This window comes from Anopheles cruzii, chromosome 3, assembly GCF_943734635.1.
Source record: "Anopheles cruzii chromosome 3, idAnoCruzAS_RS32_06, whole genome shotgun sequence".
Lineage (NCBI taxonomy): Eukaryota > Metazoa > Arthropoda > Insecta > Diptera > Culicidae > Anopheles > Anopheles cruzii.
The window spans coordinates 38,814,484-38,831,348 of NC_069145.1; the positions used below are offsets into that span (position 1 = coordinate 38,814,484).

General features: G+C 48.7%; 4 protein-coding genes across 4 annotated transcripts; 2 read left to right on the forward strand and 2 right to left on the reverse strand.

The window, feature by feature from the left end:
- The first annotated feature begins 434 nt into the window (after positions 1–434).
- LOC128271355 (5-aminolevulinate synthase, erythroid-specific, mitochondrial) lies at positions 435–8,210 on the forward strand. Its single transcript, XM_053008841.1, has 2 exons — positions 435–503; positions 5,856–8,210. Exon 2 carries the CDS (start codon positions 5,913–5,915, stop codon positions 7,683–7,685), a length of 1,773 nt encoding a protein of 590 aa, XP_052864801.1. The 5' UTR covers positions 435–503; positions 5,856–5,912; the 3' UTR covers positions 7,686–8,210.
- Positions 8,211–8,886: 676 nt separating this feature from the next.
- LOC128275386 (V-type proton ATPase subunit S1) lies at positions 8,887–10,317 on the forward strand. Its single transcript, XM_053013865.1, has 2 exons — positions 8,887–9,077; positions 9,155–10,317. Exons 1-2 carry the CDS (start codon positions 8,977–8,979, stop codon positions 10,233–10,235), a joined length of 1,182 nt encoding a protein of 393 aa, XP_052869825.1. The 5' UTR covers positions 8,887–8,976; the 3' UTR covers positions 10,236–10,317.
- Positions 10,318–12,555, reverse strand: LOC128275383 (leucine-rich repeat-containing protein 15-like). Its single transcript, XM_053013863.1, has 2 exons — positions 12,406–12,555; positions 10,318–12,337 (listed from the first exon to the last, which is right to left on the reverse strand). The coding sequence occupies exons 1-2, from the start codon at positions 12,423–12,425 to the stop codon at positions 10,648–10,650; spliced, it is 1,710 nt and encodes a 569-aa protein (XP_052869823.1). The 5' UTR covers positions 12,426–12,555; the 3' UTR covers positions 10,318–10,647.
- A 494-nt stretch (positions 12,556–13,049) lies between these two features.
- LOC128275385 (carboxypeptidase N subunit 2-like) lies at positions 13,050–15,265 on the reverse strand. The gene is made up of 2 exons (XM_053013864.1): positions 15,116–15,265; positions 13,050–15,042 (listed from the first exon to the last, which is right to left on the reverse strand). Exons 1-2 carry the CDS (start codon positions 15,127–15,129, stop codon positions 13,494–13,496), a joined length of 1,563 nt encoding a protein of 520 aa, XP_052869824.1. The 5' UTR covers positions 15,130–15,265; the 3' UTR covers positions 13,050–13,493.
- Positions 15,266–16,865: the final 1,600 nt, after the last annotated feature.

The window sequence follows — 16,865 nt, forward strand, 5'->3', positions numbered from 1 at the left end:
AATTACCTAAATTTTAATTGTCAAGCCTAGTCTAGGCGAATCATTTTTTGCTGCATTACCAAACTTTAAAAACTGTTTTTTTTCGTAGTTTTCTATTTCTGATCCCAGCCAATTGGTCATAGATAACTTATCTATTTTGGGAAAATATAACTGAAATCCTCAGTTTTTAAAGTAGATTTTCTACCGCCTTTTTCCCATAGTGCGAAACAACTCTTGTTAGCCACGAAAGGTTTTACACGGATAGTTCAATACTTCAAGTGAGTACCCGCGGTTTGAGTTTTGCAGCCAGTGAACCCGTGAACCTACAACCATAAACACTGACAGCGAAAGTGTTCATCAGCAGGCAGCTTGTCAAATTCCTTGCACAAATTTGTTGTCTTCAAGGAGAACCCTTTTCGTCTTCAGTGAAATCGAACGTTGTTTGCCGTATCCGAGCCAGTGACCTGCCGTGCAAATTATAAATTGAGGCACATAAGGTGTGACCACCCTTAAGAGTTGGTAAGGTAAGTGGAGCATAACATAACAAACCATGGGTGATAGACGATTACGCTAATGATTGCTTGCGATGGACAAAACGTAAGGCGTGGACCTGCCTTTCCCCATTCGTTGCCCAGATTCCCCATTATGCAATGGTCGAAAGGATAAATCCCACACATGGTGAGGGTGAGGCTCCTATAATGATCTTTTATACTTCTACGGGAATTCCCAAATCTCACTATTAAAGATTCCCATATCTTTTAGTGTTGCAACATAAATTTTAAAAGTAAGTTAGCGAAAATGCAATGCACATGGGCGTTGCATAATGTGTTGGTGTTGAGCCAGAAACCGAACTTAACAGTGTGTAAATTTAGCTGCGCCCCACTCTCAGTATAACGGATATTGTCGCGGAATGGCTTTGAACGTAAAGCATATGGTCGCGAGCACTTGCCGTTGGTAACCGAAATGTTGGATACCGTCAGAACCGTCTCGCCGATGCCTCGACCGATTATGTGGATACAAACTGCCCTGATGACCTCCACCAGGCGTCCTTCGGAAGTCTCGCCAACGTATCTGTTGCTATCCAGTTCGAACCAGTTCTAAAGCTCTTGTTTACTGAACGCAACTTTACGGCCAGCAGCCTGTCTTTCTTGATGCTCAGTATCGTAAATGATGGTTAGTCTAAAAAAAAGCAAGCAAACCCGATAACGCCCATACCCTTTGATTAATGATTCGCCAAAAAAGGACCGAGATTTGTGAGTGTTATCTTTATTAATCACCTGCTTTATGATGCTACTTGGAAACATTTTTGAATAGAAAACATATACCAAAAAAACTAACTATTAACCATCATCAGGCGGTTGCCGTTGAACCGATGATCGATCAATAGAAAAGTCGTGCGCTTCCGGCCGTACTGATGCAATCGGTGTCACATTGATTGCGTGCGTTTTGCGGCGGTGGGAGTGATTATCGAGCCCAAACATTACAGCCTGAGCCGCATACCAGCCTGTGATAACCGGAAAGCTTTACCTTCACGTCGTAGGGTGATCACGAAGATGTTTAAATCCAAAAAAGGAAAGTTTCGTTTTACGCGCCGTTCCACAGGAAGCGGCTGTTCGGTCTGTCTCTGGTCCATGCGCTCGAGCCATCGAGTATCGTCGGTCTGCTTGATAAGCGCTGCGATAGTGACTCGACGAAATTGCGAACAACAGCATGCTGTGAACAAAGTTCACAGGGGAGATCATGTTAAACAAAGGTCGTAAAAACTTCATTACGTTTTGGTTCAATTTTTTTTTATTGATTTCGCATAATTTTCCTTCTGTTGTGAATCATCAACCATAGATAGTGACTCTCTGTCATGAAATACTCCAACTGTGATTATTCAAAAATCGGTTGATAGATTAGGAGACTTATCATCGTGCCACGCGTACACCATCACTGGTACATACAGCTACGGAGCCATGCCACGCCACTTCGCGCCTCGAAGGTGGTTTCTCCCCACCCGTTTCCAGGGTGGGGTGAAGGGTAGCATTGCGAACGGTCACGGCGAGCGAGACTTGTACGCGCGGACGACCGATGTCGCGAGATTGTCGCGAGCAGCACTGTTTCCAACCGCCGGACCGACCGTTGGCAGTACGAGCCGAACCTTCAACTCAAGTAGCTGGAAACGATAGTTTTTCGTGTGGAGCTCCAAAGTAGGTTGTCGAAACGAAAGCTAAATTTTCTCTTCCCGTTCGCCACCAAGAGCCTCATCGTTGTCGGCCAGGTGTTAGCTTAACGTCGGACTCCGCTCTAGTGTGGTGATAGGAGCACGAAACACACCTGTCCTTCGCCAGTTTGACTTACCAACGATTCATTTTTGAGTAAGTAACAATAAATCAAAAAACCTGACCCGTAAACATTATGCTGGAACAATCTCTTCATCGGTTTTGTTCAGTGGCCTGACCCTGAACCACGTGCCGGATATTGTGGGTCGTGATTGATGCCGGCGGCGTTTGTGTTTCAGTTTGTTGTAGAAAAAGGTGCGAAAGCTGCATGCCGTTAATGGCATTAACGACCGAACGTGCCTCGTGATTTCGATAAGGTTCTGGCTTTTTCCTGCAAGTGTGATCATAAGACATTTTGTGTTGAGGTAGAAAATCAAACCAAACAAAACCAAAATCAACACTGTCGAAAAGCTGTCGGTCGGCTGAGCTGTCGATAACATACAAAATTGATATACAGTCCATCGAAGTAAAACGTTCCAAGCAATAAATTAATCTTGAAGACGGGACTCTTCAAACTGTTTTTTTTTGTTTTCGTCACAAAGCACGGACACAGTGACCGTATGTAACCAATCAAACATTGTGCTAGGTTGTTATTGCTACTGCAATCGCTAGCGGAATTTATAACGAAGCCGAATTTATAATTCGAACCGCCCAGGCGTAATGACTGGTCCGTTGCGTAAGCTTTTTTTGAGGCTGCCGAATCTCATTGAGTTTCGGAATTCGTTCCTTTGTCGTCTGCTGACCGCAATGTATACTTTTAAGTCATAAATTCTTCTTGAGGTATGATACTGAAACTACGTTGTTGTAAAAAATGGGCTGTTAAATATAGTTTCTCTTATCGGTGGTTTGTGGTTTGCGTTGACGATAAGTACGTTACGTCAATTTGACCAACAACCGTGCCAAGAATTTATACAGTAGCCCAAACTCAAGGTTAGTATAGACACTTCACTTGAAGTGTGTAGTAAAAACGTGAGTGAAACAATTTTTATTGCAACCCAGCAAGCCAGTTAATTTTGCTTAGGCTGAGCCATAGGCAGACTGTGAAGGGACTGTTCGAGCTGTGGCTTCTGTGAGAGTTTTGCCGTGCATTGGAAAGTTGTTAGTTCGTCCACCATTAGATTGGAGCAAGTTGGAGTACCTCAGTGGCATGAAAGTGGCTCTTTTTCAGACCCCACATGACTTCCGCACTTGCCGTGGCCTTCGACTTTGTACAAATTGAACAAAAACATTGCGTTGCGTATGTGTTAAGCAAACGATCACGTTCGTGAGTCAAGCCTTAGGCGATAATAGTGCAACATAACGGCGAATACAGCTGAAGACGATGAGTTTGCAAAATGCTACTAGACTTGATGACACAGCGGTCGCTGTGATCGACGTTGGCGTTTGTGTGGTTACTGATAATGCCAAAAAAGCATATCACCCACTTATCTGGACCCGTGTGTCGCCCGTCCGCTCGTGTCTCGGATCGAACCTTCACCGGAACTAATACACGCAGCTCACAGGGCGCCATGTGAGTGATCCGAAAATACAATGAAACTCTTTGAAATGTACTTTATTGAATTCCATCTTGACACGAATGGTTTTACGATAACCAAAAACAAAATTCCAACAAAGCAGGTCCTTCTTATCGACTGCCTGCGATCTGGCAAGAAACGTGTCATCCTTCTACTATTATTTACTCACGATTATGGCCAGGTACACGCGAACCGTACGGTAGCTGTCCTGTGCGATTAAGTGCTAGATAAGAAATTAAACTCTGAAATAAACAACGACGACGAGGTCGCTCGCGATTGATAGGTTTTTATGGTTTGCATTTCCAATTAGTCCAGCAACCTAACGGGGGGAGGAAAGGTGTCTTGAGTGGCGCCCATTAAAATTCATCATTTTCATGGCCTTCGTAATCATCGTCATCGTGGTGGTCCCTGTGCCAATAACTGTCGGTATCGTCACTTTGGCTTGCGTGCAGCAGTAGGACCTTCTTTGAAAAATGCAGCCCAACTCACCTGAGCTTCCATTGGTAGGGTTTAGTTGCTATTGGACAGCTCCCGAACTTTCACACGACACCTTGCGATTGTGCTAGTGCCGAATTCCATGGATGCGCGATCCTCCTCGTAAGATAGCTTCTTGGGGTCGCTGGCACCAGATCCTGATGCAACCGTTCCTTATGTACAACGATTACCCCGGTGATGGTGCAACTCCAATAGACAGCCGTGGTATCAATGTGCAGATTAACAGCCTCCGTCACTGCAACGCCTGTGTAAAGCCAAGAGAGCACGCAAGAGCCCGCAAGAGCGGAATATTGGGCCCCAGGACACAAGGGCACCCCCAGTGTACGACAAACCGCCGGTAGCCAACCATTGGTGCTCTGGTTTGCCTGAGACTGTGTGTGGCCAGTGTTCGTGTGAATCGCTGGCATATAAAAACGATTGTTTGCCAGCGAACCCTGCCACAGTTGTCGATCGTACACGAACGCGTGAGAAGTACTCCGGTTAGTGTGCTACCATTTTGAGATCAGGCCACGAACGCCCACCAGAGGTCCGCCGATCGTTCGTCAAACGCAACTCGGATTGAGCCGACGATTAAGATCGTAAACGTGGTTTCTGTTTCGTGCCTGAAGGTGGCCAATTCGCCGTTCGGTTCGCTCGCAGACACGGCACCCGTGTCGGTTTGCCATCGCCATCGCCCCCTGTACCTCTGTTGACAGTGGCAAACGACGTGATTTTGAAAGTTTCAACCTCTCTTCGGTGGTCTTAATAAGGAGTCGTGCCACTTGTTTCGTCATCGATCCGTGTTTATGAGAGACACACTCGTTGGAGACATAGTGTAGTGTTGTGGCGCAGAGAAGTCCTGGATCATGCGTCGTCAGGATTGATCTTTTCGCACCGTGCATCATCATAAGACGTGACGAAAAAGTGTCATTGGAACTACGTTGCTGTTTTTGGCCAGAGGCCCAGACGGATTGAAATAACAAGCGTGTGGTGACGTTAGAATATTTGATAAGGTGATAGAAAGCACTGCTCAGACTGCTAAAACGGATCCAAAATGTTTCAGGTGTGTTGCGTCAATGCTTTTATTAAGTTCTCACTCACTCACTGTAACTTAGCAAAAACTTTCCTGGCTGCTGCGTTCATTTGTCCAGTGGACATAATTCTATAGACACAAATATAATTCTAAATTCAACTCTTTTTCGTAATCTTCTCTGCGGATTGATAGTTTACCGACTTCAAGTTACTGAGGCTCATAGGATGGATTTGCAATTCGAATGTTTTTGATCCAATTTGTTTTGGAAAGTATCGGGGTGAACCGTTCACGTCGCTATCGAGTAACCCACGGTCGTATGCCTACTTTGCAATGCGATTCGTGCCGCGCTCCGGACGGGCTAAGGTCATTCTTCAACGAAAGCCAGCTTCGAATGACGTTCGCTGCTTTTCGGTGCCATTCGGAGCATGCCCTTACCGGGCACGGGTTTAGTTACTAGTGTGTATGCCAAGTATTCAATTTACGTCAAATGAATTAAGACAGAACCGTAGTTAACCTCAGTGGTGGGGAATTCCAGACAACCTGTGAGCGGTGTGTAATGATCGTAATTTCTTTTTCGTTTTTCCTTCGCAGCTCTTAAATATCAACACTTCCCTGTTTGTTGCGCGCTCGGTAAGCAGCATTAAGAAGATGCCTTGCCCGTTTCTGACCCGTTTGAGTACGAGCTACGTGCGGAACTATGCGCCGGCTCTGCTGAAGGCGTACGGAGCGCAGTGTCCGGTTGTGCAACGCACCATCTCGACGCTGCAGGGCTCATCGCAGGCTGGAACTGGTGCGGCCGGTGCCGTAGATTCGGCTCCTGCCGTCGGTAAGGATGCCGGTCCGCTCGCGAAGGCGAACGAAGGAACGGTGGGCCAATCGCGCCGCAACCTTAGCTCGCTGCAGCAACCGCAACCGGTGGTCGATGGTGACCGTAAGGCCGAAGAAGCGCTACCTCCGACGGGCAAGAAGTGTCCGTTTCTGAGCACCGAATCACCCCACGTGAAGAAGCTCGGTGTGGAGAGTGTGGAGGTGCCGACGGAGCGCACGTTCAAGTACGAGGACTTCTTCCACGACCAGATCTTGCGCAAGAAAAAGGATCACTCGTACCGGGTGTTCAAGAAGGTAAACCGTCTGGCTGCCGAGGGCCAGTTTCCACGAGCCCTCGAGTACTCGTGGGGCGAGCGGCCGATTACGGTTTGGTGCTCCAACGACTATCTGGGCATGTCGTGCCATCCGGAGGTGAAGCGCGCGGTTGCGACCGCGCTGGAAACGTACGGAACGGGTGCCGGCGGGACGCGCAACATTTCGGGCAATTCGATGAACCACGAAAACCTGGAGAAGCGATTGGCCGCGTTGCACCAGAAGGAAAGTGCGTTGCTCTTTACGTCCTGTTTTGTGGCGAACGATTCGACGCTCTTTACGCTGGCCAAGGCACTGCCAGGGTGCCACATCTTTTCGGACGCCGGCAATCACGCCTCCATGATACAGGGCATCCGGAACAGTGGCGTTCCGAAGCACATCTTCCGCCACAACGACCCGAAGCATCTGCGCGAGCTTCTGGAGCGCGTCGACAAGTCGTTGCCGAAAATCGTTGCATTTGAAACGGTGCATTCCATGACGGGAGCGGTCTGTCCGCTGGAGGAGCTGTGCGAGGTGGCGCACGAGTACGGTGCGCTCACGTTCGTCGACGAGGTGCACGCGGTCGGGCTCTACGGTGAGCACGGTGCAGGCATCGGGGAGCGCGAGGGGCAACTGCACAACATGGACATCATTTCCGGCACGCTGGGCAAGGCGTTCGGCAACGTGGGGGGCTACATCGCCGGGACGGCACTGCTGGTCGATATGATACGTTCGTACGCCGCGGGATTCATTTTTACCACTTCGCTGCCCCCGACGGTGCTCTGTGGGGCCCTGAAGGCGGTAGATATCCTGGCATCGGATGAGGGACGCGAGCTGCGCACACGGCACCAGGCGAACGTGCGCCACTTACGGCGCCGCCTGCAAGAGGAGGGCTTCCCGGTGGAGCACACGCCCAGCCACATCATTCCGGTGAAGATCGGCAACCCGAAGCAGTGCACCGAGGTGTCGGACATGATGATCCAGCGTTTCGGGCACTACGTGCAGGCCATCAACTACCCGACGGTGGCGCGCGGTGAGGAGAAACTTCGGCTGGCTCCGACGCCTCACCATACGCGCCCGATGATGGACGAGATGGTGCGCGACCTGAAGGTCGTCTGGCAGGACCTCGGTATGCCGCTGGGCGGCAAATCGTGCCCGGAGGAGTGCGCATTCTGCCGCAAGCCGCTGCTCTTCGATCGCTACGAATCCCGCACCCGAGGGGGTAGTGCTGGAGGAAGTTGTGCCGCAGAAATCCACTGCCAGATACCGAACTGTCCGCAAATTGCTGCCATGGCCAATTGAGGCACGTTCGGAATTGCACGGCCGAAAGAGAAGGTCGTCGGTGGTGGTGGTGTTCTCTAAAAATCGCGGCCACTTTCTCGCTACTGTACTGGTCCGCGGTCCCTTCTTCGGTGTTAGCAAAACAATGAAATCAATGCATGTGTGTCTCCTGTGACAATAGCATATCGTTCGAAAGTGGTATCATGTTTGAAGGAATCGAAAGTTTTTTTTGTAATCTCGGTGGATTACCCGTCCGCCGGCCGTCTCTAATTTCGGTATTAAGAAGGATGAATGCGTCTTTATTGTTTATTGTTTTCGGTCGACACGCATAGTATTTCGGGTGTTTTTCGGTTGATGTTTGTTAAAATTTTCGCATAATTCGCATTCCAGTCTATCATCAACGAGTTGTTATTTGTTTTTTTTTGTTGTTGATACGGAGCTGTTGGTAAATGTTGATGAAATCCGATTTAAACTAATTCGAGTTAATGTCGTCGATGTGTTGTTGACAATAAATCATTGAAATAAAATTACCCCACTATATGCAAACATCATGCCTATAATAAATGGTGAAACATCTGTATCTGAAAAATAAAACACGTGTCCATTCTCAATCAAGTCCGATAGTAAACATATGAGTATTATGTGCAGTAAAACTATTAATATCGGTCATGTCAGTTTACGTTGATATCGATATTTATCGAGTTCAGTTTAATTTCATAATACGACACTGCCTGTTGCCGCCCAACTGTTGATACAATCTGGAACGTTGTTTATCTTTCGATGAAAGAAGTACGAATATGTTGCTGGAATAGGTTTAGAAAGCTTGGCTTCTGCAAGGTTAGTTTCATGGAGAAACTCCCACCAATGGTGTATTAACCAATAAATAAATATGAAAATAAGGAGATTCTTTACTTCGCTTTCAAATATTTAAGTCTTTGATTATGTAAAGATTATTTTGCGTGAACGTCAAACCTGTGTTCACCATTTAAATTTGTTTGGCCATTGTCATGTAGAAAAACTACTATTTTATTCTTATAAAATTATTTCAGATAAACCGTAAATGCCTCTCAATTTTGAATTTTTTGAAGTGCCTAGTGGTCAATGATCGTTGGGTGCGCTGTTGTAGGGTTTAACGTAGCTGTCAAAACAGATGCACACGAGTGACGTCATTGTTGTGAAGGCAATCGCGAGCGTCACGAGATCACTTTTCGTTCGAGATAAGTCAGGTGGTAGAAAATCCGTGCTGAAAAGTGTTACTAGTCTTTCGCCGTGACACAATCTGGTCCGAAAACCATTCCATTAGTCCTCGAAGATGGCCAGACTGGGAGTTTCTGTGGCCTTATTGCTGGCATTCGCTGTGTTCGGCGGTGCCTTTGCCGATAGTGTTCCCGTTTTTGTCTGGGGCAAACCATCGTAAGTATCCACCGTAAAAGTGATGCAGAATACATTGAAGGCTTTTGCGATTAACGATTACGTGTTTTGTCTACCAGCGTAACGTACGTCCCAGCGCTGAGCCGCTACGCCAGCTCGGAGTTTTCCGCCCTGATCGCGGCACAGACTGATGAAAACACGTTCACGATCGTGTTTGCCGAAGATAGTCTTTCAACCGAAGATCTTAGCCAGTGCAGATTGAAGACGCAAACGTGCTTCAAGAATTTGCAGAAAATCGAGCGCAAATCGTACCTTCCGAGCGTGGAGGAACCGCTCAGCATTCTGGACGGATCGAACGCACAAAACGTTCAGCTGCAATCCGACGGTTCGCTGAGCGAACGCATCGTGCCCCGCGCTGGCGGTGTCGTCGTCGTTCACCTATCGAGCGGAGATTACGCATCACATGATGCGCTCGTCGACGCACTGTTCGCACGGCTGCGTGGCGAGTACCCCAACATTCTGGCCATCTACACCGGCAAAACGCCATCGTTCAGCTACTCGACGCTAGTTCGCAAAGCGCGTCAGGCCGAGGAGGAGGAGGAAATACTGCCAACACAGTTGCTGAATGCCACCGAGTTCCTGATTGCGTTCCAACTGTTCCAGCACGGTCCGGCCGAGGAAGAGACGCTGACGACGGTGCAGCTGGACAAAGCCGTGAAAGTGGCGGAAAACTCGAGCCTCGATGAGGAGCATCAAACGATGCACATCAAAATAACGGGGCCCAGTGCAAACCTCGATCTGTTCATGCGGGTAACGCAGGGCTCTTGGGAGATCACCGGGGTGACGTACAACGACGAGGAGTACTACCTCCGTAACCGGGTGCACATAAATCAGCACTTTTCCTATCACTGCCACCGCTGGGAGTACTACACGGTCGACTTGAAGGAGAGAATCGTGTTCCAGGAGGTGCAGCTTCAACCGTTCTTTGCATTCGAAGGCTTTGAGTACAATAACTCCAGATTCAGCGACTCGTGGGACTGTGTCGGGTTCACCAGTGGCGGCATCCTTTCCGGCCTATTCGTGATTCTTATCTTTATCATCATCGGCTCGTACGGTATCGCGTGGATGTTGGACATCCGCACGATGGATCGGTTCGATGATCCGAAGGGCAAGACGATCATCGTGAATACGGCAGAGTAGAAGAATGGTTGCCGCGGCCAAAATTCGTAGTAGCACACCTGCCGCCGGTTTAACAAGAAATACACACGCAAACGAGCATTGATTGGTGAATTAGAAACATGGGTTTATTGGGTTCAATTTTGAATTCCACATGCGGAAAGAACTTGGGTTATCTTATTTTTATTTACTTTTCGCGCTTAAAAAAGAAACAAAACGATAGTACACTGCTGATTGCGTTACGGTTATTGAATTATGCTCCAGCTGCATTATGTAAACTGGGTTCGTTCAGTCGGTAAAGTGGAAACGATGGTGCGATAGAATATGTGCAGAATGGGCCACTTTGGATCGCTGTCGCGCTGATCGCCGAGAAATCCATACAATCTTACTTAAAGTCTGTTTGATTAGCATCGACTTTATCGCTTCTGAAGCTCTGTTACACCAAGCGGACGGAGTCCGGAATGTCCATGGGTGAAATGCGGCGAATGTTGAACCGACGCTGGCGAATGTAGTACGCGAGCACGACAAGGCTGGCCACTCCGACGACGGCAAATAGATACACCAACACCTGGAAGGTGAGATAGAGCGGGGAAGCTCCCACTACTGCTGGTTGCTGATTCGCTGGTGTCGGTTTGTTGTTAACGAGAGAAATGGCTTTCTTGGCCGGTGGAGGATCAACGGTGGTTTCTTCTTGGAACACACGGTTGGTTCTAACCGTAGAAGTCTGAGTTTCGATAATGATAGGGCCCGGGCTGGACAGTGGGTAAAGTTCTGCTAAATCCTGCTCAACGACGTCAGCAAACTCCTTCGAGTGGTACGCTTCGTAATCCGCGTTCGGTTTCGTAGTTGTTTCCGTTTGCGCGGCGCACAGCTCGACAAACATACTGGTAAACAGGAAGAACTGCGAAAGACCTTGCATGTCGGCCGACAGTTTGTAGTGGTTCATGTGCTCCAGCGTAGTTTGCATGTAGGTCGAGTTCCAACCGTTACCGCAGATTTCGAGAACATGCAAATTGGGCAGATACTCGCGCAACTCGATAAAGTTGATCTTCGCGATGCGATTGAAGGCCACGTTCAAAATTTGCAATTCCGTTAGCGAGGCAAACATGCGGAAGTCGATCTCGGCCAGCCCATTGTAGGAGAGATCCAGCAGCTCCAGGTACGATAGGTTGGCAAACGTCTGCTCGGTTACCACAATGCTCGCGTTGCTCAGTATCAGCTGCTCGAGTGAGGTATGGGTGCTGAAGACGGTGTTGGGCTGGAGAGGGTTATTGTTGAGAATGAGCTTCAGCAGCTTCTTCATCCCGGCCAGTGGCGTAATGTCCGTGATGGCATTGTCGTTCAAAATCAGAGTGGTAACGTTCTCGCCTGTTCCGGAAATCTCGGCAATCCGATTGTGGTCCGCCTTTATTAGCGACGGGTAGCCGTTCAAGTGTAGCTTCGTGAGCGAATTGTTGTACAGCAGCAGCAAGGATACGTTCAGCAGAGGAAAGTCAAACGAAGTCAGCCGGTTGTTTGACAAATCAAGGCGGAAGATGTCTTCGAAGTCGTCGAAGAACCCGGCAGGCACGTCGCCTATCATGTTGTTGTTCAAAACGATCGATCGTAGGCGCGGAGTGGGCCGCAAAAGCGGCGCTGGTAGATGCGTCAGCTTGTTGTTGGTCAGCACCAGTTGGCTGAGACTATGGAGCCCGACAAACGCATTCTCGCTGATGGACGCAATTTCACACGACAACAGATACAGCAAACGCAGATTGCCCAGGCCTTGGAATGTGTTGTCTTCAAGGGTTCTCAGTTGGTTGTGCTGGATTACGATCTTCACCAGATCGGGAGTTTTCTCGAATGCTCCCGGTTCTATGGCGGTGAGCGATCCTGCGAATATCTCCAGCATGGTCAGGTTGCCCCAACTAGCAAATGCATCGGCGGTGAGCTTTGTATCGTTGTAGCGCACTATTAGGAGGTCGTTGAGATGGCTCAACCCTCCCGGACAAACTAGCCGCATATTGCTTAGCTTTCTATTATCGACATCGGCAATCAGGCAGCTGGACAGATGGTTACACTTGCACGCTGTGGATTGCGCTAATTTAAAGGCACCGACCGCCAAAAGGGTGATGGCTAGCAGTAAACTGTTGGAGAGATGAATAAGACTCATTATTGGGCCTGTTCGACGGCAGTCCGATGATTCAACGCTCACCCATCGCGACGGGAAACCATTTCGGAGTGCTCTGCTGAACCACACTGGATCACTGCTCGGCGCGGACTAAGCAATCGGATTGAATCGTGTTAGCCAAAGGGGGATTGCGTCTTGAAATCCTTATCATTGAGACGCGAGCAGCTCCAGTACCATCGATTGTCAATCGAGTTGCGCTTGCGTTCTGCCGAGAGACTATAGGCGATAAGAAGCCATCTTCGCCCCGAACGAAACGTTCCGTAAATATCACCACCCGGACCAGGATCGAGGATCGGAAGCTGGCGCGAACAGTGTGAGTAAACAGCTATTAGGTTTCGATTTTGTTTTGTTTCCGTTTTTGCTACATTGCGTTTCGCTGTTTATTGTGGCGTGTATTGTGGTTTTGTATGTGTGTGGATCGCTTATATCTGAGGCTGAGCGTGGTTTGCGTGGCGATGGTTTTTTCTAAACAGAAGCCGCACTTTAATCCCAGCAGTCCACGATACATACTTTGATCGTATGTTTGATAACAAGAAGTTGCATACGTTGCACATTTGTGTTAGCATTCGCATCATTCCCCTGCAGTGGCATCGCCAATGAAAAAACGAAAGCAACGTGACTCACTGTCCGACGTGAAAAAATGGAAAGATGACGCAACTGAGACTCGCAGCTTCATTTTGGGGTCAATACAATTCTCGGTGCATCAAAAGCAAAGCCAATTTGGCAATTTGGCAACCGTTGCTTAGATACAGGATCCAAAGTCATTGGGTTCTTTGATGGGGCATCACACTTGATCGAACCTTATGCGTAACCGAGTGGATTTCCCGAGTTTGTCCTTCTCAGAATTCATGTCGGTGTGGGTTACGACCTTGATAATGCTCATCGTACAAATAGACACATGATGCCAAGCGACGCGATCGATAGTGTTTTCGCAAGCAAAGCAAATGATCTGACACTGGTTTTTGGTTGTATATAATCACGAACGATGCGAGCATGTACTTTATTCGTGTCTAAACCGATCAACACACTAACGCACAACTGAAGTGACAAGTGTCCGTTTCTAAGTAGACACCTTGCTATAAGCAGGCTTCCTGTTGGCTTGAACTTGTGCCCTACCCATTCAGATCACACGACACCAAACTTTCGTGCGAAATTGAGGATCGCCGTGCGATACGGTCCTTGAACAGTATCGGGAAGTACCGGCTGTCGACGAACAGCTTCCCAAGCAGCCCAACGACCATGCACAATAGCAACGCAATGACCACGTACTCGGCCGTCTTATCAGCTGCGCCACCGGATGCCTGTCGTTTCACGCTCGTGTCCTCGTCTGAACTGCCCGATTCGTGGTCGGTATCGTTGCCAAACGCGGGTGTTACCTTCAGCGGACACTTGGAGTCGTCGAACAGATAGTCGCTGCGAATGTACGGCTGAATCTCGTGCTTCTTCAGATCGTCGATCGCAATCGACAGTGAGGTAGAGTTCCACGGGAGATCATAGATTCCGAGTGACTTCAGGTTCGGGAAGTTTCGCTTGATCGAGCCGATAGAGATATTTGCGATCGGGTTACCGCTGATCATGAGCCGTTCGAGAAGCCGCTGTGATGTAAGATTTTCCAGATCGATTCGCTTCAGATTGTTGTACGAAATGTCCAGAAACCGTAAGTTCCGCAGATCGTGCAGCGTTTTGTAGTTCAGCGTGATGTTCGTACATTCGATGTTCAGGTGAGTGATTTGCTTCAGATTGAGAAAATCGACACCCTTTTGTTGTAGATTGTGCGAAAGGTCTAGCGATCGGAGCGTATCAGCGCAGCGCTGTAGCCAACTAAATGTCTGAATGCGGTTATGGGCCAGGTACATCTTCTCCAGGCTGCAGTTTCGCCCAATGGTGACGGTATCGATCGCGTTATGGGAAGCGTGAAATTCACTGCAGTTTCCGTTCACGTGGACGCTGGTAAGGTTGTTGTACTTAATGTTCACCTTTCGCACGGTAATCTCCGTCCACGCCATATCGACCAGCTGGTTGTAGGAAGCGTCGAGGAATGTCATCGAAACGGCACCGTCCGGCGGGAACCAACTGTCGAAGCTCAACAACACCAGCCGGTTGTGGTTTAGGTCGAGCGTTTTGAGCTTGCGCAATTTGTGGAACACTCCGCTCGGAAGGCGGGTCAGGTTATTATAGGACAGATTGAGCTCCTCTAGTTCGCCGAGGAACTCGAACGCATCGTGCTTGATCTCGCTGATGCGGTTGTGATGGAAAAGCAAGTACCGCAGCTTCGGTGTCCTGGGGAAGATGTGCGAGTCAAGCAGGGTAATGTTCGTGCCGGTGATTTCGATGTGGTTCAACTTGTTGCAGTCGACGAAACTGTTCGGATCGATCTCGCGATAGAACAGGCTGTTTAGCACCACGAAGCTCTCCAGGTTCGGCAGTGAGGCGAACATTTTCGACGGTATGCCAATGATCTTCTTATTGCTGATCGTTAGCTTCGTGATGAAACTCCAGTTGAACTTAATGTCTGTGCTGGACGTTTGGAAGACGTCATCAAAGTCGATAAACTCGCAGTGTGGAGGCTTTTCTCCCTCATGTTCGAAGCACACGTCAACGAAGTCGTTGTCCTCGGCCAACACCAGTGACAATGTGCCAATGGCAGCGAGTGCCAGCAACCTGCAGAACCGCGTCGAGTCATTAGAACCGACGATCTTCGAACCGAACCGATTCCACTGCAAGTACTTCTTACCAGTATCGGAGCATCCTCCCCGTTCTACGCACTGCGAACTCTTGTCCAAAACGTCGTAATATGCACTGCCCGAGCTGGATGGACGATAAGTAGGGATAGCTTTCTCGTGGATTAACGAGCGAACGACGTCCATAGCAGACTCTACGCACTGCTCCGGTAATGCGCGCTCGGCGTTCGTGGCGGATGCTCTCGACGGCATTGCACGGGGGCCGCCGTGGAGACACAATATACTTAAGGCTTAATTGAAGAAGATTGATACACCGACATGTATTTTGGGAGAGTGATCTTCAAGTCGTAGTAAGACCCTTAGAAGTTGCGACGAGAGAGAGAAAGTAACAGAGAGAGAGATTAGGTTGTGCTTGCTGACGGTGCGAGCAATAATGGCCCTGAATAAAAAGTACTTCATATCACAATGAAAGAGAAAGAGAGAGGGACAGAATAAGAAGGAAATAAAAATGAGAAACACTACTACAGATCACTGTGTTCGGAACCAGCGTACTAAGACGGACATGGTCCTTGTGAGTGCCTTCAGGGATGACTCGGTGATGACAAGATAAACGAACCTCATTTTCGTCTACATTTAATTTGAAACGTGTGCTTGGAATACGATTCTCGGACTTGGAACAGAATAACGGCCTTTCCAGGCTCGTTTGAATGCGATCGGTTCAGTAAAACGCCTACCGGGTATGCAATTCTATGTCACATAATGTTTTAAAGAAAAAAGCCTCGTCGTCGTCTAATAACTGTTAGCATTTTTAGACTTACAGATGTTTAAACTGTGGTTTTGTTAAACAACAAGAACGATATGCGTATCACCGACCACCATCTTCGTCTTCCATCAATCAAGAAGCACAACGGTTAATCATGTTCACCCTACGCTGCGTTGTCAAGTGGAGGGCGCTTTCAATGGTTTCGCTTCTCACGACACGGCCAGCGGACCGATCGTAGGCGATCGTCAGTCTAGATGTTCGTCCCACTGCCGGAATGCCTACTTCCGGTGTGCCGTCCACGGCTGGATGAATGAATGACTCGTAGTCGCTAAATAAAGACGAACGAACGGGCGGCGAGGCCAAGAAGCCGGCCACGAAGAAATGGATGTTTCTTCGAATTATCTCGCGATTCCACATCGGATCGCGCGGTGCCCACATGGGGCAAAACGATCGACTGGCCCCCGAGTGAGCCGAATTTATCGATATTTAGTGTCGGATTTATGCGTCCAATCGTATGGCACGGTGTGTGGTACCGTCCGTCTCGGCACGGCACGCTTGCTCTACGTTCGTTTGTTGCTCGGCTTCGAAGACATTCCGAGACTCGCGCCACGGCCCTTTCTCGGCCGGTTATACTCTGACTGCCAGCGAGCAGTGGCGCGGTGGCGAACAAATGAACTCTGATGCTCGATCGAGATGGATGCGATCTAATTTGTAAATGGATTGCATTAATAAAAGTGCACCGTTCGCCGGTGGGCCTCTACGGCGATCCGTCCACTTGCAAGTTTGCGGGCGCACCACAAACGGACCCCACACCGGCAACGATTTGCGCTGATTGAGTGGATTTCAAACTGTCAGTTTGAAATGAAACATCAACGTTCAGACGGATGCTGCGACAGCGCGGGACGAACCACGCTGCCTTGGATGCGCGTAAAATATTGCTGACAGATTGATGTTTTATTTTTGTGCTGTCCATTGCTTTCCTTCGAACGAAACAAAGAGAAAATTAATATCGCTGCTAATTGGCCGTGCATGGGAATTTG

Excerpts from the sequence above, each read along its gene's own strand:
- LOC128271355 (XM_053008841.1), top strand. The coding sequence starts at position 5,913 with ATGCCTTGCCCGTTTCTGACCCGTTTGAGTACGAGCTACGTGCGGAAC.
- LOC128275386 (XM_053013865.1), top strand. The coding sequence starts at position 8,977 with ATGGCCAGACTGGGAGTTTCTGTGGCCTTATTGCTGGCATTCGCTGTG. Across the intron at positions 9,078-9,154 it reads TTTGTCTGGGGCAAACCATC|CGTAACGTACGTCCCAGCGC; the intron begins GTAAGTATCCAC and ends TTTGTCTACCAG.
- LOC128275383 (XM_053013863.1), bottom strand. The coding sequence starts at position 12,425 with ATGGTTTCCCGTCGCGATGG. Across the intron at positions 12,338-12,405 it reads ATGGTTTCCCGTCGCGATGG|TTTACTGCTAGCCATCACCC; the intron begins GTGAGCGTTGAA and ends TCTCTCCAACAG.